Genomic DNA, 27819 nt, shown 5'->3' with positions numbered 1-27819 from the left:
TTTCAATTAAAGTCGCTAAACAACACTTAATCCTTAATTTCATACTCAACTCAAATATAATTAATGGTGGTAATTAACAAAAGTGCAAATTATGGTAATTAAAAGAATGTCGATAATTGGTTTGTACGGGCGCTAGACATCCCTAGATACAGAAATCGGCAGGCCGGCGGCTGTCGAACGGCCAGTCGGTGCATGACAGCCGGGGAGCGCGGAGGTTCGCGCGCGCGCGGCAACATGTCGCTCATAGCCGCGTTACTTGTGTTCCTTTTTCTCTCAGTGGATACCGACGCGAGAGTCGAGCATGGCTCCATATGCGACTCAAAATACTGCGCCTGCTCCCAGTCCGAGCACCCATCATGGACGTCGGTCAACTGCACCGTCCCGCCTACCCAGGTATTCAGCTGTTTCTATTGTTTACGACACATGTGACACGCTCACTCATACGAGAACACACTCGATTAATATTTGTAACACAAAACCGGAACTTCAATTTTTGTAGCTTTAAAAAAAGTATACATTTATATTTCAGATGACACAAACACCTAAACCATATGGTTATTATTATATTGATAGCAAGTTAAGTATTATTTAATTCAAGATTAACGAATGTAACAAATAGTCGAAGCGAAAGGTGTCATTTTTGCCGCTTTAATTAGTTCAGTATTTGTGTCTGGTATCTGGGGCTACAACTAAAATTGATTTGGCAACACGAACTGTTAAAATCTATCTAATTATATAAATTGTGAACAATATTACAAAAATAATCGAACGAAAACTTTTATGTGCATTAAAAGAAACGATAGGCGTATAAAGATTGTTGTATAAAGCTTTTCTCATCACTACTTTATTATTGTAAATAAAGACAAAACTACCTGAGGGTCGTTGGGCCGATTGTATACGGTTTTTAGGGAGCGAGTAATATCCATCCCGCATCGCGTCTGGCGCAACAAGTGTCTTGCCGCTTCCAATACACTACACATATTCAAACTTTAACATAATACAGACTTACGTAGGTATCTACGTCTTTTATTTAAAATGTATTTGTCTCTACGGCCTAAGAAATATCATATATTTTATTAGCATTTGTTACAAGCTCCAGTTCTTATAAGCAACTATTATGTTTAGACAACGCCCAGATCTAATTTAAGTTGTACAGTCATTAAAGTTTGACTAATTCACGTTCAAACGACAATGACAAAGGCAAGTGAGCGATAAATTCTCTTTGTCAACATAATAAATACAGCGATAAAATACTTGCAAGTAGACTATCGGTAATGTGAAATTATCAGTAACTAAATATGTCTGTTTATATAGAGGAACAATGATAAGTGTATCGTAGGGTTAAATTGTAATAATCTTCCAATTAATTTGTCTTATAAAGTACTATCAAAACCTAGACATTGTGAGAGAATACGACATCTATTTGGGTGTTATTTTGTTTGTGTGAATGACCGGCATATGGTGGCCCACGAGGTGGAAGGAATTTTCATAGTTTAAACAGTCGTTGGGCAGTTCAGAAATGATTTGGCCCAAATATTCTCGACGGCCAGTCTTCTGTCTCGCTCATTCTCACCGTACATGAATAGGACAACAATCTCGAATACAGAAGAATCTATTTGCGTCCGGCGCACTCGCAAATTTGTCTAGTCCACATATAAAAATTACTTTACTAAATTGCATGATGGAAATTTTATTATCCAACAAATGCCAACATAAAACAAAAAAAACCTTCTATACACGTTCTTAATATTGGGTTATATATTTAATTATTTATTGGGTTTATATAATAATAAAGTAAATGTATGTTGGTATATTAATTATGTAAGCTATCACTTCCGGTGCTTTGCCGTGCATATAATTTCGTTGCAGTGGTACTGTCGCCCGCGGTCTCGCTTGTTGCATCGCGGCCGTTGACACTATCCGCCGATATATCACTATACTCCGCTATCGGTATTTATAAATACAATCGTCTAGGCTTCGATTATTTGTATGACTTTGTATTTAAAGTCTGTCCTGATTGGATACTATTTGGAAAAATACCTATAACAGCATATTTTATTTCAAAAATAAAGTATAGTAACAACTCAGCGGAAATACTTTATCAAAAACATATTTTTTTTCTCTTTACCTTTCGCTCTAGATATATTATGTTACTTATTTTTTTAAATTACATTACATTTGAATCAGTATGACAGAGCTAAAAGCATTCAATCCTCTTATACCAGGGAGTGCTGTTTGAGTCCTAATTAATTGATTTTACGAATAGACAAATTATGAAGAGAAAGTTATTTATATATGAAAGTAATTTCAAATCGGTGCGAGTTATTTCTTTATTTTTTTTATTCGGTTAAACATTATTTTATGAGCCTGGTACCGACTAAAATGTGGATATACAAAACTTAATATAAAACTTGATATGAACGAACAATGGGAAAAAACGGCAAGCGAACGAGTACGTCGATAAGATAGGTTACGGTGAGGTACGTTGGAGAGCTTTCACGATAACACTGTAAAAATCATGTTTTTTGCCACCAGCGCTATTTTGTAAAATACAATACAATTTTCAGCAATCTTTTAAAATTCAAAAAGGCATTAGGTACTATCATTTTTTTAATATTACACATTCCAAACAAAACAAACGCACTTTATTTTTTGATTCAAAACTAAATATAAAAGCAGTAACAATTTAAATTGAAAACAAAGAATCTGCATTAAAACCTCAATATGGAATTCAATTACAATATAATTGAAGTAAAACATGGGAAAGATAAACTGTTTCAAATGTTTCGCTATTATTTTAGTGAAAATTTGAAATAGAATTATGTAATATATAAGGTAAAAATTATTAAGGAAAAAAGGGCTAGACTAAGTTAATATTCAACTTCTGAGATCCGGATATTACTTTACATAAAAAAGGAGTACACAAATTGTTCGATCGCCCTCCAAACAATTCATCGTGTTTTTGAATTATTTTTGCGTAGTTTAGATGAGTTAGATTTAAAAAAAATGTCATATATAAAAATAAAATTCGGCTACATGATCGATTTAGATTTAAAGCTTTAAACTTTGTGATACACAAGAGGTTTCCGGATTACGTTGTTGGGCTTAACCTTCCACAAGTGAACAGGAAGTTAATTACTCTTGTTGTTTGGCTTGTGGGCGCATTGTCTATAGCAATAGAATGGGGATCGCATCTGCATCCTATACGTATTGTCCACAACGATGCAATTAATGCTTCCGGAAACACTTGCAGAATGTTGACTGTATCTATTTGTCACACAAATATTTATTTAGAAAAAAAAAACACGTCAACCAACCGACAACATAGTCGTATGGTTATTGAAACATCAAATCAAAGAGTTGGTTAAAATTTTGCTTTTAACGTGCATTTTTACGTGTGTATGTTATGAGCGTATATTTATTGAAAACTAGCTTTTACCCGCGACTCCGTCCGCGCGGAATAAAAAATAGAAAACGGGGTAAAAATTCCTATCCTATGTCCGTTTCCTGGCTCTAAGCTACCTGCCCACCAATTTTCAGTCAAATCGATTCAGCCGTTCTTGAGTTATAAATAGTGTAACTAACACGACTTTCTTTTATATATATAAGATATAAAAAGACTGTACGAATTTTTGATGTGTCAAAAACGTAAAAATTATCAAATATTGAATTTAGTAAATATTTCAACTATTAATTTCATAACAACGATATGAAATGCGTTAATGATTTCATGGCTAATTGTTCGTTGGCTATACTCGATAAGGATTAAATAAGCGCTCGTTGCCAGTTTGTGCAGCGCATGGCACAGACCGTAAAAAAAAGTCGAATGAAAGATGGCTTCCTGCGCTTAGTCGGTCGCACCACATCGAACGGCTGTCCTGACTTTTACGTTATGATAATTCTACACGAGGGCAGAGCAGTCTGACAGAACAGTACTGTTTCGAAAGTAAATTTGCGCCTCACACAATTGCAGCACTGCACTATCATATTGCTCTATTTCACTTTTCTGACTTCGTGTGAAGTTGGGATTACTGCCGCACTTCCACATGACATATTAAATATTCGTCGCTAACACTTTCATATTCTCCAAATCTTCAACAAACAACATATCATACTTTTACATTGCCGACAGATGAATTTCCTTATGGATTCGATAGTGCATTTGTGGAATATACTGTATTTTTCTTTTCTTTAAAATAAAATAGAAGAAACGATTAAAAACTAAACTAAAACATGTTGTTATTTCAGTTACTTCAAGGAGAATGTGAGGGATGAAAATATGTTTTTGCATAAGTGTATCGACAATGTAAATTGAATCCCAAACTTCTATAATGACAAATAGTTGCGACATTAACAGCTTTCTCTCTGCTACTCTTGTATGCCTGTTTATATTTCATACATATAGATAAGTGTTCGACAGTTCGTCTGTCTACAGCTTACGTTGTAAACTTTCTCCGTCATTATCGTCACTGGGTACGTCTTTTATTTCGGCAAGTAAACGAAGAAGCTCCAAAACGAAACTTGATACATCACTTTATGTTGCTTAAAATTTCTTACTTAACAACTTTACCGTTCGTTCAAGTATCATATATACAAATTACGTTGTAGAGTTGTATTACACGTAATCAAAGGTAATACAAAGTTAATGAAAACATATATCTCATATTAACGTTTGGTCAATATGAAATATGTAATTGTCATATTGATTCAACGCAGTAAATTTTAATAATATTTGGACTTGGCTTTTTGAATTGGAACACGATATCCTTGACCTATTTTACAATCGATAGAACACACTGATAATATCAAAACACAACCGATAATTTAATATCAGTCAAATAACTTTAATCATTAATAAGTATTATACAAACAAAACACCACAGACTCGAAACAGAATATTTCACTAGAAGGTAACGTCTAACTCAATAAGCGATCTTATTCCTTATCTTAGGAATTTTTAAATAAAATTTTTGATTCATTTGGTTTAAATTTAACTGATCTAAAGATAGGAATCGAAACAGATTACCTACAGTAGGCGTTCAAATCATTTTAGTTCTCCGTTTTTTTTAAATAGATTAAAATATTTTTCGGATTGACCTTACGGGACGAATATTAATTAAGGCGGCAACTGGAGAATTAAACAAACTTTTCAAACATTATTAATCGAGATGCCCATTCACGTTGCACGACGAGAACGGGCGCATTCCGGGAATGTGAATCTAATATTAAAATGAAAGCTACAGGCGAGCCGAATGCAGCTATAGTCGGATCCCTGCACGCCTCAACTCCCGACTCCCCCATCCCACCGCACCTATCATCCCTAACATATCAAAATTTCACATAAAAAACTACTTTACATAAAACACAAGACACCGAGAAATGAGTTCTGAGTAATTCAAATACTTTTGTATTCGCACTGCGTATACGATCAAGTTATATTGTTTTAACAATAGACTATTCTGCTTTTTGTAATGTGAGAAATTTTAAGGCATGTCAAATATAAAAAAAATATTTAAAAATAAAATAATCAATGGACTAGATTTGTCAGTATGCGCGATAATTACTAAGTTTGTTGCATTAGTTAATATCTACTACATAATACCTACATATTAAACATAACTAGAACACATTACCATGTCACGTTTTCGCATAATTACTTCAAATTTAAACCCAATTAGCATTGCATAGAGATGAAAATTAAATATCAAGTCATTGTTGAAACATTTCTCAGTTAAGAATCGATGTAGAAACGTGTAGTGGACAATAAACTGTTGTTCTTTTTAGTACGTGTTAGTCATACTTATATTAATACATTTATCAGTGCTATAATTATTTCATACTAGCTGTCGCCCGTGACTCCGTCTGCGCGGAATAAAAAAAAGCTTAATGAGTAGAATATGTGTTCCTTCAGACTACGTTCTAGATCTGTGCCAAATTTCATCAAGATCCGTTCAGCCGTTCCTGAGATACCTTCAAAGAAACATCCATCTATCCATCCATACATCTAAACATTCGCATTTATAATATTAGTAAGATCCAGTGACACCGAGCAAAGAATACGAAATTGTAATAAACAAGACATTTAATAAATACAGTAAATAATGCTCATTCAATCAAATTTTCTAACAAGAAAAAAAAGATTTTTGTATTTTTTAAGAACTTTAAAAACCCGAATGTCATCTGTTTATGAAGGAAGCCTTTTTATGTTGAATTTCATGTCGTGTTAAAAAAAATCTACGTCCGCGATGTGAAACGTTAAAAAATAATTGTGCATGTAAAATAAAAATGATAAAACGTAACTTGTTTAAACATGTTTCATATTATTTAGGAACAAGACTTAATGGTTGCACAGACAATAAAGTGGTCGAGGTCTCCTTGCACTCGGCAAATGATTATAATTACCTATACAAAGCGTTAGTGACTTCCGAGCGGACCTCTAGCAGACGTACACGCTCGTAACTTAATTATTATTCTAACTAGTAAAAAAAATCATTATAACAACTATTAATAATATTAAATTATAATAGTGTTGCATGTAAAATTAATTAAATAATTTTTAAAAAAATAATATGACTGTTACTACGATGCTTTCACAAACTGTGAAATATTTACAAGTTTAGTCAAAGATTATGTCCTGTTTTTATTTAAAATACTATATTAATTTGCTGTCATATTACGGGTATGTTAGACTACACCTTTGAAATGGTATTCCATTAAAAACTGAAAGATAAAAACTTTATTAATATATGTGAAAGGCGGTAGAAGCAGTGATATCATCAGTCGTTATGTAATGTGTATTCAATATAAAAAAAACGTAATAGAAATATCAAAACCCATATCGCGAATCTTTTTAACACAGTTCTTTATTGGTTTCGAATGTACATTGGCCTGATGAACTCAGGTCATCAAATTGAAAATCAACGTCAATTCTGTGGCTTCTCAAATGGCTCTGTTACACTTGAACTCGGGACCATTATTTGTCTAGAGACGAGAGTAAGCCTGCAAGCAAATTTAGACTTAAATGGAATCGACATAAAGCATAATAAACACGACCGGTCCATTGATTTAGTTGGCCGAGATGGCTTGTCGCCTTCCGCTGCAAATTTGCCTAAATGAAGACTAATTTGCAGGAGATTGAGCACTATATCTCTAAGGATTTTATACCTTAATACGAAAATAAAATACGATAGCTACGAAAAAAAAATATTTTTCTAATTTTTTGAATTAGTGCTTATATTTTTTTTTTGCTGGATTATAATAAAATTTAAAATATATTATATTATGTATGTTAATTAAATGGAACAACAGTACCATGAACGCGCCTATCCATTGTTCAAATAAACTTACACACCATAAATACATAGTGGAGCATTGTTCATATTACATTCAAAGCGGGTATGAATATGTATACATAGTATCCTAGTATTTATACATATACACACACTAGTCGAAATAATCTCAGTTAATCTTAAATTGTTCAGCGAAATACTCCATTTCACTATTAAAACCAATTCAACATTTGTATAGATTGGTTTTATATAACAAATTGCATTTATTCGAGTGTCACAGGGAATTTGTACACTAGTACGTCCCTGAGTGTAGCGCCCTTGCTCTAATTATCTTTAGACGACCTATTGCTGTTTTATTACTACTTCTATAGAAGAATCTTAAAAAGATTAAAAAAACTAAGGAGTCCAATTAACCTTGCAACACTCCAGGGAAAAATATGAAATGAGAAACATTTCTCATTTTAAAATCGGTCGGTCGTTTACGCTACAGTCAACTTATTAAGATACCCTTGAAAAAACAATATATTCTGTCGAACAAGTCTGAAGTATCAGTCGTGAAGCAGCAATATCGCGGTCATCAGTCGTAAGGCCGTAAAAGGCGAACGCAACTTGGTATGTAGTTGCAAAACAAAGCTGCCCAGACCCAATTCTGAGTCATCGGTCGAGTTGCGTATACGATACAAGTACGACAATTTTAAGCGTTGACCAGCGAACTGAATGAACTATCTTTATATACATATTTTAGTTATCAAGGAAAAGCATATAAGAAAACGGAAACGATGTATAAAATGTCTAAAACAATTGTACTTGTTACATTATTCATTTCTAACTGTCGGGGAATAGTAGCCACCAAAGTCGACACCCAATTGGCTTCGGTCGGCTTGTCTGTGTGTTTATTTTTATTTGGCGTGGCGTATGTGAGAGCGGACGTGTCATCTGCATATTCTTTTTGTGGCCGCTTCTCACTCCTTGAGTTCACTACACCAATTGAAAACCGAACTTCATATGGTGTCTATTATAAACGAATTACATCGAATTTATATATAGTAACTAGTTGGCCGGGACTACGTCCGCGTGCTATTAAAAATCTTCTGTGTGTCGGTGTTCTAGACTGGAAACCTATGTCTGTTCCAAATTTCATAGAGATCTATCCGACCGTTCTAAAGTTGCGTAGTAACAGTATTTTATCTATTAGATTAGTCGTAAGACTATATATCTAATATATAAAATTCTCGTGTCACAGTTTTCGTTCCCGTACTCTTCCCAAACGGCTTGACCGATTGTCATGAAATTTTGTGAGCATATTCAGTAGGTCTGAGAATCGGCCAACATCTATTTTTCATAAACCCCCCCCCCCATTTTTTAACTGCGCGCGGACGGAGTCGCGGGCGACAGCTAGTAGGTATATATACCTATATAATGTAACATACATTTTTAACATGTCACGTATGTTATAATAACTAATTAAAAGATATAAAATGACCTTACAACGCTTTTTAATAAAACTGAAAGTTTCATATTGTATTATTTTTTATTTGTTGTCATACCGAGTTAAAATCACAGATTGACCCAATTCAGATGAGCTCCAAACAAAACACAGTCCTTCATTGAATGTTACAGTTAATTTTCACTGCATTGCTTTTGATTCGTTACCCAGAAAATACGTTGTTTTTTATCATTACGTCGATGATTTGCGATTCGAAATGACGTAGGTATATGACATCTAACTGGATGCAAGAAAATATATAGATTTTGAAAATTAATTTCCTTTAAATATGTTTATATTAATTCTTATACATTACTTTTAAAGATTAACAATTTTATAATTACCAATAAAAACTAGTAAGATTTAATAGATAACATAATGTATGAGAGAATATTCGGATTATTATTATATTTAGTACCGTCAGCTTCTACAGCACGAAAAAAAATATCTATCTCAATTTATCCAAAGAAAATGAGAGAGATGATAATATGTTTATGAACGAGTGTTCCGGCAGTGGAAAACCACGGTTAATGAGTATATTTATATTTGGGGGGCACGGGAGGGGAAGACGTTTCTAACGACAGACAAGAAACAAGTTGTGAGTCAGCGGTAATGCATTGCTTATGAATAATGGACTCGATAACAGTTATCATACTCGTATAGAAAGGACCGAGCCTTATCAACAATACACAAATTGATGCTACATTTGACTTAACAAATATTTGAAATCTATTCAATTTTAACTAAAATAAGTTCTAAACTCTCGTTATCTAAATTCATATGCATCTGTATTGTTCTACAATAATTTGCGCTAATTACATAATTACGTTTTCCTTACTTCAAACAATATATTAAGAATGGAAATACTTTCACTATTAAATCTTAAAAGCAAAATATTAGAAGTCAAAAGTGTAGCGTCACTTTATTTTACAATGTAGCCTCTGGCTCTAATTCAATCAGTGACCCGTATCCGTACTGCATCTCCGAGGACCACCGGGATACATCACACTAAATTACTTGCCATTATAACAATACATATAACATCAATTTACTACGACGCAGTTGTACCGTGAAAATAGAATTGAATGTTTAAAAATTGTATTTTACTTAGGGGGCGTCCATAAATTACGTGAGGTGTTTAAGGGGGGGAGGGGGTCGAGTCAAATCTCATCTAAACTTACGTTGGAGGGAGGGGGGGTCTCGGCAAATATCACGCAATTTTTTTTCTGATTGAAACAAAAAAAAATTATACTATTTTGGTCCATTTAATCCAGATTGCACATGCATAAGATTTAATCTTAAGCGTAATCGTAATACGATAAAGATCATTCACTAATTCGTTCAATACAAAATAATTTCATTCATACTTCGACGTTATACATTTACTTACTGTCAAACCACCATATTTGTTTTATACACTGAGAGAAAATTTTATTTAACAGTAATAAAAAAGTTTATTTGGACTTGAAAAGAAAACTTAGTTAATAGTAATAAAATTATATTCCATGTGAATAAAATTTTATTAGTATTTAATAAAAATTTATTAGTATTTAATAAAATTTTCTTAAATACTAATATGTGTTTTTAATACGAATATTAAGTCATTAAAACAAATAATTTCAAAGAAAAAAATTAATATTCATCAATTATCTATATATATAAAAGAAAGTTGTGTTAGTTACACCATTTATAACTCAAGAACGGCTGAATCGATTTGACTGAAAATTGGTGGGCAGGTAGCTTAGAACCAGGAATAGGACATAGGATAATTTTTACCCCGTTTTCTTTCTTTTTTATTCCGCGCGGACGGAGTCGCGGGTAAAAGCTAGTTTATAATATATTCAAATATATTTTCACAGTAAAATCTTTTAATAAATAAATAGTATAAAGATGTTTCAACGAGACATCCTAACCTAACCTACTTGTTTAATTCCTCTTCCACTTGATTAGCCAAATGAACGTTTTATTAAATAGTAATAAAATTTTATTTCTTTTATTGTTCCGAAAAGTGCGACCCTCACGGATTGTCACAAGACGAGCTAATGCAACTTTGTGCAAGTGCCAATGGCTTAGAGTGGCTAGATCAGAACGAAGTTGAAGGATCAGATGATTTTACTGAAAATCATATGGACATGTTGGTTCCAATAGTCTCTCTTGAGACCGTGCATGATTCTCCATGGACTGAATTAGAGTAGATACTCTTTTTTAATCTAAGTAGTTACGATTTAAGTATTCTATTGTTAAATTTTTATTACACTTATAATTAAACTCTCAGCAACATTGATTACTAGTCATAACTAGTCGTAAATAAAAGCACGAAGCAAATTTGTTTTTTTCTTTTTACAATGACAATCCAACGCGTTTACGTAAGAAACTCACATTTTGAAAAATCTCACGTGAGATTGGGAGATGGGGGAGGGGGTTGAATAAAATCTCACGACATCTCACCAGGGGGGGAGGGAGGGGCAGAAAATTAAAAAAAACACCTCACGTAATTTATGGACGCCCCCTTATTCACACTCTCTGATGTTTGATTTTTAGCCGACTTCAAAAAGAAGGAGGTTATCAATTCGACTGTATTTTTTTTTTTTCTATGTGTGTTACCGCGAAACTCCGCCCCTGGTGGTCCGATTTTGATGAAAAATATTTTAATCGAAAGGAAGTGCTTGCAGGTGGGTCCCATTTTTTTGTTTTTTTTTTAAATAACTAGAAGACTAGTAGATTTTGAATATAGCTTCAAAATTTGTTGCGAAAATTAGGGACATTTTTGCTTTCAGCGTTTACGTAGGCTAAACTATAGGACCTACATAAAAATGATGTATGGCGAATTGTAGCTCTTTAAATGTACTAAATAAAAGTCCGCGATAGCATATATCTATCTTTTATAGTTTTCTCACAATAACCATTTTTTTCTTCAGAAACATCAATTAAATTCATGCCCTATTTCCGACGCTATTATTCAAGTTCAGTATTAACCCTTATGTAAATAAACATGTTCATTATCAAGAGAATTTAATGTAGATTATATTTGCAATTGAAACTATATCATTCTGTCTAATAGTTTAGGAGATATCGTAAGAATAAAATTACGCGGAAACGAAAAATGCTACACGAAAAGCACAATTTTGCTTTCTGGGCTTACGTAGGTCAAACTATATGACTTACATAAAAATGATGTATGGAGTAATTATAGATCCTTAAATTTGCTAACTAACAGTCTTCGGTGGCATATATCTATCATCTATGGATGTCTCACAAAAACCATGTTATTGTGAACAAACTTCGATTAAAATGCACACGAAAAACAGCGTCGTAAGCTTACGGCGCTATTATATTACATTCGATATGAATCCTTATCCAAATAAATATGTTTGATGGCTAGAGTATTAAATGCAGATTACATTAGCCTTTAAACTATGTAATTCTGATCAATAGTTTGGGAGATATTAAATAATTAAAAACTACGCGCATTCGAAAAATGCTAATGCGGCGCGCGGCTGGACAAAATTAAAGGCACGCTACGATGTATTAGTTCGTTAATTTTCAATTTGTATACCGATTTTGATAATTATTTCATTGTTTAAAGGATAAGCGGTTATCTGCTGCATTCTAAATTAGTTTTTGAATTGAAGTACACACATATCAAATAGGAAAGTCCTTTTCTTTATTTGTCTTATTTATGTCTTTATATGTATTAAGGAAATTTGTAATTGAACTTCAAATTCACAAAAAATTGTGAAATAAAACAAAAATTTTAAGAAAAAAAAATAGCCGACTTCAAAAAAAAACAATCTCAAACAAAATGCACTCAAAAGTAACCTAAAAAACCCAATTTCAAACAAAATGCACTCAAAAGTAACCTAAAAAAACCAATTTCAAACAAAATGCACTCAAAAGTAACATAAAAAAACAATTTTAAACAAAATGCATTCAAAAGTACCACAAAAAACAATCTCAAACAAAATGCACTAAAAAGAAACAAAATAATGACATGAAAACTTCTTTCTTTCTTTCTTCTCTCTTTCAAAAACCTTCTAAACTCTAAAGAAAGTTCTCTTCTTTCTTGTAACATGTCTATATTGTATAATTATTGTTATTTTGGAGTCGGTTTCGGCCTAAGTAGGGACATAAACGTAAGTATGTCTCATACATCTCAAATATAAAATGTATAATATTATATTTACTTCGGCCGACACCGACTGCGAAATAACAATAATTATACAATATAGACATGTTACAAGAAAGAAGAGAACTTTCTTTAGAGTTTAGAGGGTTTTTGAAAGAGAGAAGAAAGAAAGAAAGAAGTTTTCATGTCATTATTTTGTTTCTTTTTAGTGCATTTTGTTTGAGATTGTTTTTTGTGGTACTTTTGAATGCATTTTGTTTAAAATTGTTTTTTTATGTTACTTTTGAGTGCATTTTGTTTGAAATTGGTTTTTTTAGGTTACTTTTGAGTGCATTTTGTTTGAAATTGGGTTTTTTTATAAATTACTTTTTAATCGTGTACAACACTTGGGGTAAATACGTTAATTTTTTTATAAAAAATCTATATACATAAATCATCTCAAATAACAAACAAAATCTTAAGTATCGATGCGTCAATTAGTTATTTTCAGACATCCACACATATCAAAATTTAATGCACTAAAATATTTATTATTTTGTCGACTTAAGTAGGAATTGACTTTATTTTTGTCATCTTACTAATATTATCTAATGGTATCTGCAGAACGGATCTCGATTAAATTTGACATATATGTAGAACATAGTCTGAATGAACACATAGACTACAAATTAAGTTTTTTTTAATACCGCGCGGACTGAGTCACGAGTGACAGTTAGTTTCAAGATAAACTTAATAATAATATACAAAAAAAAACAATATGTAGTTTATTATTACGCACATATATATGTTCTACAAAACAATAGATGTACCGTATAACATATAATATATTACATTTAATTCATAACTTGATATCGCAAATCACTTCTTACATTACTTAACTCTTAATTACCTTAACTCTTGCTATTACAAACAAATGTGACTCAAGTAACTGTGACATTTAATTAATAGTTAAACAAAACTAGTCTCGATAATATTCCAAGATTTAAGTTTCCACTATATGAAAATCTGTATAAAAAAATTGCCATTTCTCTTATTTTCAAAATAATAACAGAGATAACGATATATTTTGTCCAAGCGTGACGACATATTGAAACTCACGGCAACTGTCGATACATGTATGAGTAATGAAGTGGAACACGACTTGATGGTCGATGTTCAAGGTAACATCTCGAAAATGTCGTTTTATTAAAGTTACTTAAAGAGTTGATGAGTCAAGATTTACATTTGTTGTTTCAACGGAATATACAGTAGACGATGTAACGTGGAGAAATTTAAAATTTATTAAATCTTAGCTTTTATTAGCTTCGCCTTTCTCCAACTTGTAGTCGGGGGATTGATTTAAAAATATCTACATACAAGTATCGAGCATTGGCTACAAAACATTTTTCATTATTCTTTCGAGTGTTCTAATACGTGCCTTACGAATCTTAATAAAAATATATACCTATATATAAATACCACACCATACCATACCATACCAATAAAATGACAATGCAACTACTTAAAATAACAATACAATATACGCAAAGAGAGATATTTCTCTATGAATTTAGATAATGTAGTGTAAAATTTCTTATAAATTTATTGTAATGTTTAAATTAATTTTCAGAAATTGGACATACTGGAGGGAGATCTACCTTCCTCGACTTCGACGTTGACCATAACCGGTGCGGAAGCGGTGCAGTTAGGTGCCAACTCACTGAGCCGTCTCGTTGACGCGCGATTCATTCAGATCTATGACTCCAAAGTTATCCTGATGAGAAAGTTCACTGGCGTCAAACTGACCATTACTAGTCTCATGCTCGACATCGACCGATGTGATGTACTACGCATCGAAGAAAACACCTTTAGCAGTATCAAAGGTAAATTTACTTTTGTTTATTGAATTTCCACTGCCGGAACACCAGTACAAAATAATGTCATCTAGTTATCATTAAAAAAAAAAAAAAAAAAAACAGATGTAACAGTTGTTGTACTTGTGTTTAGGTAGTAAAACTAACTGTTATACTGCACAGCGAGTTTTTTCTATTATTTTGAAAATAAGACAGCTAAAGCGATTTGGGTTATTGTAATTACGTTGCAACGTAAATATTAAAACTGTTTCATCATTTATTGGACCGGTGAATAATTTAATTATATTTTTATTTTAAATTATTACAATTTGACGATTAAAAAACACCACAGTTACTTTGATTGCAATAATAAAGTTGAACGGTCCCTCCTACAATGCTATGCACCCGACTGATTAGTATGCTTAGCGAACCAACGTGAATTGGGCGTAGATTTATTGTGTAATCTATAAGGAGCTCCGAAAGGAGTCCGTTTCCACTATCTACTTCCCTAACATTTTCGTTACGACGCGTGAGCCGCTTGCGAAATGCCCTTTTGGCTTCATTGAGATTTACAAAAACGTTGCTATTGCGAATATTTATGCAGTGCATCTCAAAATTATAACTAACTATTATTGTTTTTTATTATAAGGTCTGCGGGATTCTTAATAAATTTTGCTGCTAATAAGCGTACAATTTCTTTTCGTTTGTATGTCACAAGATTAAAATATATGTAAGGCGACAGTAGAAACGTGTTATTGCGTACTCACAGTCAACCGGTTTGCTCGGCGAGATGGCGAGCCTTAAATACAACCGGACGGACTCTATTATATCAGCCGTCTTCCAATCTCAACTGCAGGCCCCGTATTAATTTAATAAGTACTATCAAAAGGGTAAAAAATTATATTTTTAAATCAAAAAAAAATGTAGAGTTTCTAGTTTATTTGAAAGTTTCTTAAAAATATGTTTTAAAATCTTTTTCCTAATCCTAGTAAAACTAAACATTTTTTTAGATTTAGATTAATATTTTTTTATTTAATTTATCAATTATTTCCCTAATGCCAAAGGCTGAAAGGCTGACTTAATATTGTTCTACACTAAACAGTGTAGTGGACAGTATATTAGGCAAGAGCAAATGTGCCTGTGTTTCTCCAACATGTGCATTAAAGCTGCGATGTGACGCACTTCAACAAAACAACCACTGAATGCAGCTTCGTCACTTACGCTTCCGTATTTAGAATATACACAGAGACATACATACTAACTCCCACAACCGTTTGTCACTAAGGAGTGTCCTTAATGTAGATCTGCGCTAAGTAGCCAAGATTCTAAGTGAGGAAGTTGATATCACAGAAAGAAGCAATCGCTTCCTTTATCGATTAAGATAAAGTTTATAAAATATTTATTAAAAACTTAAATCGGAGTGTAAGTTTAGTTTTATACATTTTATTCACGTTTTAATATAACTAGTTCGTACGTAGTTCTTAATTGCATGATTACTAATTTCTTAAATATTTTCTTTTTTAATTAGATTTCTCGCAAAACAAGAAGACGTTTCATATTTTGCAGTAAACACAATATTTTTTACACGTTAATACGGTTAACTATAAATATCCTTTTGTTAGTGACATTAGACGAGTTGTTTTTATTATGTTCTACGAATTCGTAATTGGATGTATCGCAAAAAGTTAATGTATAGACTTTTTGCTCAAGCAAAGATAACGAAAACTTCATTAAATTAAACACTTACTGATGGAGGTCTCTATATGTACATTAGTAAGATTAGAAATCTACAATTTTAAGTAATTTTTAAATCGCTGAATTATTTTTAAAGACATTTAAAAATACCAATAAGATTATCAATGTTTAAACTGCATAGTTCAAAATATGTTGCTTGTATTAATCTAACGATATCTCGGAGCAATAATTGGATTTCATAGAGCAACCAGAGAAATATCTTGCATAGCTGTAGGTAGGAATGCGCACAATATCGCTGCATCCCTCATCGTACGCCGGGAACCGGGAACAGAGAGTGTCGGCGCTGTCCGTAAACAATACGAAACTAACCTGTACCTGCGAGTCTTTAAATACCAAACTGAATCATAACATTGTTGATCGTAATTAATGGTTCTCTTTTTTTATAAATGGTACCTTATATAAAAGTATATCACAATTATGTAATTATATGTGCGTTTAAATGTGACATTAATGCATTACGTATAATAATTTGATACATATCACAATGCAATCATACCAATAAATGCAGACAAGGGGCTATTTGCAATTATAAAAAACATAAGTGCAAATATTTGCACGCAATATTTGTACACACCTAGGTGACCTTTCCGCGTAGTAAGGTCCGGTCGTTGAGTTTTTTTACTGTAAATAACTGAGTTTAATATCCGTTGCAATGACATGTCCACTGAAGTGATTTTAGAACCACAATGTTTTTGGTTTACAATGAACCGAAATGCTTTTGAGTAATAATTTGTGTACAATTATGTTTTAAATTACAAACAAGCGTGTACAAAGAACACGATCGTCGTGTACACATCGGCCGCAGACTTGAGGCTCGATGACTAAGTCAACTATTTGTGTCCTCTGAAGTACAGTCCTGTACAGTACATTTACACAAAAAACAACATATTTTCACATAATATTTATTAACAATGCATTCCACTAATACGTGTAATCAATGACATTAACTGTGACAAGATAAACGAGCTACTAACAAGCATTACTACTGTTTTACAGGAATATTACAAGTTCCTTAGAAGTCATAGAATTACACAGTGTCCTATACACCGGCGATTATATTTAGAACCTGTTTGTTTAGCATGATGGCTTTCATCTGCAGTATCGAACTTGCTCTACGCAAGCCGACTCGTTTCTAAAAGCCACCAGCTGTCCGTTTATCTCGGAGTTCAACTAGCACACGGCCGGCCGCTAACCACGTTATCCCGTTCCTCACTTGTACACCGTTATCTTTTTCATTCAACATGTGGATGTTTACGTATTTTATAGGTACACAAACTTCATGGATAAATCAGCAGCAAAACATAAATTCGTCATTACGATTACAACAAATCGAATCAATTGAAAATATCGCGTCGCGGAAGATAGCTCATCAATTCCTTTCCAAATCGAGGACATAGGTAGCCAACGAGGGAGCAGCGTGCGGCCGTCCGCGGTCCGACGTCTAAAAATACACGTTTCCCCGAGTCAGTATTCGTGTTTTACAGGATAATGACTCACGAGACGCTTACTGCGCATAACACAAAAGCTTGAAAACTGTCTTAGACAAGTTACGCTTTAAATACAATCCAGTAGCCGCATGTTTTATAGCAACAAATCAAAACATCAAAATTGTACAATTTCGTTTTTTTCTTTGTAGCGCCACATTCAGATTATTGCGTAGCAAAAGTGCTTGATGTGTTATGTGGCGTAGTAGATGTAGTTTAATTGTAGTGTTTCATTTATTTCAGGCCCACTTTCGGTGTCGATCAAAAATTGCGATGTTGTGTCGTTTGAAGGCGAGGCGTTCTCTTGGCTTCTTTCTATGGAAATCACTAACGTACGCAAACTCCAACTGGGCAAGGGCTCATTCACTCTGGACCCTACGGCGGCCAATGTTGGTGAACACGGCCCCGGGATGACGGTTAGTATCACAATACTATAACAAAACATTTCGACGCGTCGCTGCTATGCGAAATAATTTTGCTATGCGAAGTGGGCGAATATAAACTGTTGTAATGTGTGTTGTAATTAAGCGTCTTTCGTTACAGGTGAAATTAAAAAACGTCGGGATTCCAGAAATTCCGGAACAAGCCTTTGGTTCATCGGCCGCAGAAATCAGAATGGAATCAGTTGATACAAGCATCATTCGTTGGGGAGCATTTTCTGCGAACACCTTCAACGTCGTTATGGCAATTAACTGTTCCATTCGTGACATTGAAGGAGAAGCATTCGCACAGAAGTCGATGATAAACTACTTGCGGCTACATCAGAGCAAAGTTCATCACTTTTCTTCAAATGCTCTGCAATCGGCAATTGTAAAGCTTGAATTTACAAATAACCAGTGAGTTATTATATTTTTCATTCCCACAAACTTAGTATACAATTCAATTTCAAATGTGTCCTCAAAAATAAATCCAAACAAAACAGATGCAAACCTTTTCCAAGACTCATATGAAAGATCTTTGTCGCTTTCAACCTTGACCACATTACTACCTTGTGGGAAGTCTGCCTACGTTGCGCTGTCCTGTATGGGCTGACATTCTAGATTCATTAGGTCTACCGGTCATTCGTTCAATGAACAATATGCCTTGTTCATTTATGAGATATACACACTCAACAAAACAAACCATATCCAAAATATTTTGTATAAATATGAATATTTCTGTTCTGTTTTCAGAATCAACATCGTCGATACGGGAGCTATCAATGCTACGGCTATAGCCGCTGTTACATTTGAAAACAATGAGTTTCACCATTTTCAAGAAAAAGGATTTGTCCTAACTTCTTGTAACAAATTTTACATAACTGGAAACTCATTTGACAATTTACCACCATTTTCGATTACAGCACCGGGTTCAACCCCTCACGAACTTCAATTTAGCCACAATGAGATCGAAACATTACACGAAAACAGCCTGGTTTTCATCGGCAATGCCTACACAATGATCGCTCCGTTGGTGTCCTACGGATACAATTACTATGGTCATCCTTGTCACTGCAACTTTAGTGACTTTTTAGGAAAAGCCTTAGGATATAAGTCCGGGGAACCTTTTGAACATGACAGTTATTGCACTGTGGACGAAGTCTTTGCTCGATGTTTCAACGTTCCCGAACAGAACATGCAATTTACTAAGTTCAAAGAAAAAGTTTGCACGGATCAGGATAATATTGAATGCGAAGCATATCGCAGTAAAAACCAAGGTCAAGCAGTTGAAATAAAGAACCCAAGATTTCCTCATAAACACATTGAAGATGAAGGCTTGAGCGATAGAGATAAAAAAGTAATTGGCATTGTAATAGTCACTATTTTAGGATGTGTAATCATTGTTATGATTATTAGTTTAATAAGATGCATGAGGAGAAGGGGTTACTGCCTCAGCATCAAAAACATTCTTTCTTCAAGTTCGCCCTGTGGCTCTTTTTGTGAAAGAGTGTGTGGTGTAAACAATGGCTTAGATAACGCGCGGTCAATTTCCCAACTGTCTATACATGAATATTCTGAACGGCGGCGTTTAAACGAGCCGAGAGAAATGATGCAGGAGACCGCTTTACCCAATACATTCACAGACCAGATTGTACCTATGGATGACAAGATGACTCAAACGTTGCCCGAGGAATTAACTAAAGAGCTGTTGGAAAACTTGAAAGAAAAATTAGAGGACCCAGAGAATTATGTCGAAGCACGAGAAATGATAGAACACCTGTACGAACTGATCAAAGTAGAGGAAAGCTGCAATACGAATTCTCCCACCATAGTGAACGTAGAGGAAAATATTTATGAATTACCATTTCAAAATACTTCACCGCGAATTGGGAAAAACAAGAAGCCCATGATCAGTGTGGGAACCCGGACACCATCCCTGGACAAGCTATTGCCGCTGTCACCTTACAATAGACAAACTGCCTTAGCGCATGAATATTTTGAACCAAAGGATTTCGCAGTGCATCTGTATGCCGAAATTGCTAATTGCGATAAGGAAAGGAAAAATTTCCTTGGTGTCCTTCCAGACGTGCTCGCCGAGCAGCCTGTTCCTCGCGGACCATATCTCCGAGCCGTTCGAGATAAAATGAATTCCAGCTCAAGCTCGAGCCCATCGGTGAAATCGATCAACACCGTTATACAGAGCCCGCAGCATAACTCAACGATCAAATCTAACAAGTCAACGACATCTAACAACTCTGGCAAGATGATGAATCGACCCCTGCCGGAGAAACCTGTTTTCCAAGACCCCGGTGAAGGTACGTCATTGAAGCTCGGTTGAGATTCGGCCTGCGGGCGACCGGCGCTGGAGCACGAGGTTGTGGCTGGCGGCAAGACTCGCCGCCGTGCTCAGTGCCCCTCGTCGCCTGCGCCCTTCTACAATGCCCGCGGCGACTACTACTGGGGAATAGATCCCTGCGCGATGGTCTGACTGCATTCCGGGCAGGATACTAGCGTTTGGCGTTGCTTAAGCGTTTCTTTGCTGTGATATTAATATTGATTATGTTTAATTTTAATTGTATTAAAAGAAGGAGTGATTGTGTCGAGCCCGACATCGTTGTAGTAATGTTTCGTTGTATATAATTTATGATTGTAATTAATTAATAAGGGCCACCCTGACGCACGATTGTTATCTTATGGAAGATCTTTGCTTTGTATCCTTGCTTGTCTAGATGTATATTACTAAAAGCACTGACCGCCGCATCACAAATTGTTAATTGATGTAATTGATAAAACTTCGTATATTTAACGGCTTAAAATATTGCATTTAACTAGTTAACATACCAAATAGCAGTTACCTATAATATTCTATTGTTATCGGTGTATGAAACACATCAATATTTCAATGCATTTAAATTTAACACAGAAATAAGTATTTATCTCGTAGCAGTTGTAGGTGTCGTTGAAGTAGTTAAATGTTAAATCCATCCCAGAATTCCTAGATAATCTGTCGTTCTTAAGGTTAGTGAAAGTTATAAGAATCTCATATATAAATATATACATATATATTTCTTGACATAGTGATATTATGAAATTCAGAAGAAAGTTATATACTGTTTACAATATTGATGCTGTAATGATATTTATTACGTCATATGCCAAAATTAAATATATTTTCGTGGTGATTTATAGTAAACAGTGATTGTACCGTAAAATATTACTAAATCAAAAATACTATTTATATGAAAATATATCTTATATTACAATATTATATGCCTCAGGAAAACATACAGCATTGCTTATGAAGACGCATTGTATACTTAGCTTAAATTTCGCGGTCTTTCGCCGTTGACAGTTGGTATCAGCTACGGTTGGTACTACCTGTTCTGTTGCTATTTCACTCGCCAGCCAGGACGAGGCAGCCGATGTCATTTGCGGAGCTCATAGCGTTGTGTACTTTCGTACAAGGCGGTCGTCACTGTACTCAGTAATAACAAATGTATAATAGCTAAACATTTACTAGTGTCGAAGTTCATAATTCGAATAAAGCATTCTAAAAGCTCTTTCTATTGCTTAAGAGAGTTTAAAATTTCGAAATAGTCCAAAAAGGTAGTAATGGAGCCGTAGAAGAAACCACCGCCGAGATGTCGGGTAAATATTTTACGCCCGCATACAGCATAAGAAGATTCTTCGTGGCAGAGCAGCTCATCCAACAGCGATATAAAAGAAGAGGGGGGCCGACACGCAAAACGCAACCAATCGGACCACCCTCACATCGATGTATCTAAACCCAGGTTAGTGGGTAGTCTTTATATGAATATAATGCTCTAATAATTTGCACGTAACAAGGGCGCAAATAGCACTAACGTTTTCTAATAAACACAGCCTCAGTCCTAAAAGAACTCTTAGATATTTTGGATTAAATTAAGCGTGAATCGGCAGACGAGGAACGCTTCGATAGATTTAAATTTATTGAAATTTAATTTGTTTACCTAGTAGGTAACTAGTACGTCACTTCTTCCTTAGTACAACGTAATTACCAACAAATTACCACATTAATGAATATGTTAACTGTCCGGGACCTTTTTGTACCTAAAAAGTAAAAGAGTAATACTATTTTGTTCCTTTCATCCTTATGTTTTGGCAGAACTTATGTTCATATCGCTCGGACAACAATAACAAAGAAACAAGACGCACATGTAGGTCGTTACATTAGAATTTACATTACTAACTAATTAAAAATGGCTTTACTCAGGTAGGATTATTTACATTTACATTGAATTCGTTAATAGCACATCCAAAATGGTTAAACAATACCACAAATAAATCTAAGTACCTACGAAAACTTTAAAAAAAAAAAAAAAAGCGGACCGTGGGCTGTGAGTCACTGCTGTATATGTTGGCTGAACTATTTTAACAATTTGTTTTCAATTAAATTCAAGCGAACCTTGACCAAGGTGCAAAACACTAAATTCCGTAACATGCTTGGTCGCGGAGACCTAGCGTGAGTAGGTATGTCGTGCTAGTCTACCTAGACGACTTCCTTCCGGCCTGTAACGTAGGTGCATCACACCAGCTTTGCGGAGTATTAACTACTAATCGCCGAATTGGCGCAGCCGGGTTGGCGCCAGCGCCTGATCTGTTCTTTCCTGTAACACGCTTTTTCGCGGAGACCTAGCGTGAGTAGGAATGTCGTGCTAGTCTACCTAGACGACTTCTTTCCGGCCTATCTGTTCTTTTCCGTAACATGCTTGGTCGCGGAGACCTTGCATGAGGAGGTATATCGTGCTAGTCTAACTAGACGACTACCTTCTGGTCTATAACGACCCATACAAGTTATGTCTCAGACCGCGGAGGTTGTGTGGCACTTGTATCACCTCAACTGACGCAGCAACCACCAAATCGGTAACTAACATCGACAAAACACTTGGCAAGAAGCAAGAGACAAAGATAAACTATCGCTGCTAATGAACAGTAACCTAGAAGAGATGCAGATATGTTTTACCTGCTTAATTGTTACCTGAGGTCAATTAAACTTTAATAGAGAAGATTATTTTACCAGAAAGACATAGATAATTCAAATGGCTGTTAGCAATAGTTGCAAAATTATTTTGGAGCCTACCTACTACAAAAGCGTTGGATATTTCATGCTACTTTGTGAGCACTCCTTTGGAACACTCAGCACCTCTTTTTCGCAGTCTTCAAACAACGTACACATCGTAACAAGTTCAAATTCTCAATACATAATCTGTAATTGCCCAACAACGGATATTTATGATTATTGAAAAAGTTATTCATGACTTAAAGCAATCTTTCCGTCAGTCAAAATAATAATAATAAATGAGTCATCATTACATACTAACCAGACTTGGATAATTTTTAAGCCGCAAAATCGTGGGTATTCCTTTGACATTGTATGCCGTCCAAGCATTATTAACATTATTGTTTTTCTAAGAAAGAAAGCTATAACTATGATATTCATCGAATCTTTTCTTTTAATACCTATGGTACATTGCATATTGCACATTTTATTATATACTAGCTTTTACCCGCGACTCCGTCCGCGCGGAATGAAAAATAGAAAACGGGGTAAAAATTATCCTATGTCCGGTTCCTGGTTCTAGGCTACCTGCCCACCAATTTTCAGTCAAATCGATTCGGCCGTTCTTGAGTTATAAATAGTGTAACTAACACGACTTTCTTTTATATATATAGATAGATAGATTAAAGTTTAAATTGACATAATATATTGAATCCAATTATACAAAACCTAATTACACTTAATTTAAATAAAATATGAAAACTAAAATATGTCATTAAAAGGTGTCCCTCCAGGCAAGGTTCCAAAGATACTGGCATACATATATATTATTACATTGGACATAGCTTTTAAGGTATAAAGTTATTGGATTATAGAAGTAGTTGTCATTTCTTGAGAACTAATATCACATAATACATCATAATTCAATGATAATATTTTATAATTAACCAAAAGAGGCTTTGGTCATTATGGAAGATATTGAACATAGCAGTTATGAAAAGTATGAATTGAAGTGAAAATAAAATAGATGATAGAGGATGATAAAGGAAGCAAATGACTAGAACATGCTAACCAACATTGATTTCTCAATTTATTATAAAAAGAGTTCAGAAAACAGATTGCCGTTAAATGCACTTAGTAGCGTACCAATTCAAGCTTAAGATTTTTTTTATATGAGAAAATTCCATAAAAATCCTTATAGTGCCTTAACTCAAAAGATTACAATTGAGATATATACTGCTACACTATAGTAAACACGGAGGATATGTAAAAATGTATGAAGAAGAAAGATATGTAGTGAAGAGAGATAAGAAATACAACAATATATATGAACAAAGAGAATAATAAAGTTAAAAAAAGGAAGTTTTGTTTTGGAAAGCTTAAATCAATTCAGATATAAATCAAGTATGGAATAAATGAAGTTGACGTGCAATCTTGTTTATAAGTTGTATATATATTTACAGTACTTTACAGCAGCAGCAGCAGCAGGGGCCCGAACCCTAACGCACTGAAACCCATTTCAGTGACTGGCTTCATTTGACTCCAGCGGTATTTTCTTATTTACAATATACTATCATCTTCTTGCCACATCCAGGATGGTATGAGGAGGCCTCAACTAACGAATATATTCAACCATTTGCTGCGACTGTCATAAACAGACAATGACAATACCAATACCTTGGAGAATACAGCATTTCACCTACTTCGGGAGATGAGTTCAGTTTAACACTAACAAAAAACATTTTGTTACTTATTGATATTCGATGTTCTGCTGACAACGGAGAGAAAATTTTGCTGTTATAAACTATCAGCCTTCGGATTAAACACTGATATTGACGTCAACAGCAAGCTGTATGAAATCTTTCTTTACACTGTGCTAAAAGTATATTATGTCACTCCATGTCAAATTCTGATAGGGCTATAATGAATCATTCAAACAAGTTTTTAAAGCCATTCTAGTTAGATTAGTCTATTTATTTGAATTTGGATCCAATCTAATAATTTGAATCGCATTCTTGCACTGACCATCTATCTAGATTCGAATCTAGAATTTAGAACTGATACTTGGTTCTGACTACTATAAGACATTGTTCAAGGTTTGTTGTATGATTATCTTATTTTTTTTTCTTGTGTTTTTCTGAATGAATTTTTTACCACCGTGCAACACGAATAAAGACGCATCACATAGTCAATCAATGGGTCTTCAGAAACATCATTTCAAACGACAGTTTAACAATTGAAATTCTATCTAGGACTTCCTCAGTCACAATAGTCTTTAAAGAGAAATCCATCAGGAAAATAGTAACTTAACAAGACCCGACCTTAATGGTTAGGTTCTAAACGATTATAACAATATAGACTTAAGCTATCTGACCCGGTGGTCATAAGTAAAACTGGAATGGGATGGTTCACTAGCTCCCTTACTTTGTACCATTTCCTGTATCTGTGTCGTGGCTCGATGTAGGTTTTACATATATTAGTTTCCAATCAAGACTTTAAGTTATGTAGGTGGTATTTTTTATGTATAAATTAATTTTAACTCTTACTCAGATGTGTAACTTTTTTTTTCAGTTGTAACGTGTTCATTAAGCTGTTTTTTTTTTAGAAAAACAACCATGCAATTAATCATCATAGCGTTGTGTTTTACATGTATTTCACCAGCAGATAACAAACACATCGTCTTCATAAGCAATGCTGTATGTTTTCCTGAGGCATATAATATGACGGTTTTACATTACAATAAAACCGATATTATGTGCCGAGAAAACATACAGCATTGCCAGAAGTTCTTCCTGGTGAAGACGACTATGAGCTCCGCAAATGACATCGGCTGCCTCGTCCTGGCTGGCGAGTGAAATAGCAACAGAACAGGTAGTACCAACCGTAGCTGATACCAACTGTCAACGGCGAAAGACCGCGAAATTTAAGCTAAGTATACAATGCGTCTTCATAAGCAATGCTGTATGTTTTCTCGGCACATAATATCGGTTTTATTGTAATGTAAAACCGTCATATTAGGACTTATATTGTAGTGACATTCATATGTGTGTCAATGTATTGCTCTGACATAGTTATTTCAATATACATATATAAATTATAATAAAATTACATTTCAATGTTATTTAATATAGATGCAATTCGTTAATCAATTTTAAAATTGTCTAAATATTTGATGTGTAGAAAATTATTGTAAATCTCTTAAAATATCTTGTGAAAATCCAAATAGAAGAAATGAAAAATACGCGTTATTTTAAAATTGATTGCAATTTATAACTTATAATATTCACTTGTCAATGTGTTGCTGTTTCAATGTGAGTTTCCATTGCCGAAACACATGTATGTCAAAGATAATAACATGTTTTATAAGAGTGTTTCGTCTGCGTAGTATAACTCATATATACAACTTAAAGTCGTAGAAGATTGTAACATCGTTACAAATAGATCAGTTACAATGTTCAAAATGTAGAAACAGATGTTATTCCATTGATGTTAATTCCGAATAAATGTTAAATGTGATTCCTTTGTTTATTTCAAATACATTTTATTATTAACATTTTAAAGCTGACTTAAATACTAAAGTCATAATGAAACACTTCCTTTTGATGCTTAGTACTTTATTTTTCACACAAACTTTGGAAGAAAGATTTTTTTTATATATATAAGAGAAAGGGACAAACTAGCAGCGGGAACAAATTGTAAAGAATTTTTTTATATTAACAACAATACAACACCTTATAATTAAAGTAAGTATATGTCACTGTTAAATATCAAATTTTAACTTAATTTAATCTGTTTTTGATATTTATAGATTTTTTACTAAGTATGTATTGCTAAAGAATTTAAATTCCAGTAGATCAGATATATTCTTTTCAGGCTCGATAAGCGAGTTCCTAATAGTTTTATATCCCGTTAAACGATATGTGTCAGAGATCACTTCGTTTATTTGCAGCTTTATTGCATTTTCATGTCCGTCAGAAGCCTTAGGGTACGTCCTATTTTTGTTAATTTTATTGAGAATAGACTTTTCTTTTATCCGGTAAATTCTAAACATAAATAATAATTACACAATTTCTTTATTATTATTTTTTAACAAACAATAGATAAAAAAATATTTAATATAGAGTCGACACTTACGCTAAGAAGAAAAATTGTTATTATTTTAAGAAGACAACTTAATGTAATCAACAATTTAATAAAAATTAAATAACTCAAGTATCGAGCACAGCTTGCACAGCCAGTATATTAAACAATAGTCGGTTAGGAAGTTGAAAGAGGTCTGTTCTTTGTGCGAACGGCAACTATTGTGCACGCACGTGCTTTATCAGCCAACAAGCTTTAAGTTCTACCTATATAGTGAAAATAACTAACAGACTTACATCTTTCTTCATAT

At 33.9% G+C, this 27819-nt stretch overlaps 2 protein-coding genes across 2 annotated transcripts in view; one reads left to right on the top strand and one right to left on the bottom strand.

The window, feature by feature from the left end:
• The window catches only part of LOC106715876 (E3 ubiquitin-protein ligase MYCBP2), a 95359-nt gene that overhangs the window by 25113 nt on the left and 42427 nt on the right, over positions 1 to 27819 (bottom strand). The gene's annotated exons all lie outside the window — the stretch shown is intronic.
• On the top strand, positions 181 to 21564 carry LOC106715929. The gene is made up of 5 exons (XM_014509318.2): positions 181 to 393; positions 14511 to 14763; positions 18216 to 18388; positions 18516 to 18808; positions 19145 to 21564. Exons 1-5 carry the CDS (start codon positions 193 to 195, stop codon positions 20727 to 20729), a joined length of 2505 nt encoding a protein of 834 aa, XP_014364804.2. The 5' UTR covers positions 181 to 192; the 3' UTR covers positions 20730 to 21564.

Source organism: Papilio machaon, chromosome Z (genome assembly GCF_912999745.1).
Source record: "Papilio machaon chromosome Z, ilPapMach1.1, whole genome shotgun sequence".
NCBI classification, from domain to species: Eukaryota; Metazoa; Arthropoda; class Insecta; order Lepidoptera; family Papilionidae; genus Papilio; species Papilio machaon.
Note: the sequence above shows the minus strand (reverse complement) of the source record. Positions and strands in the feature narration are given on the sequence as shown.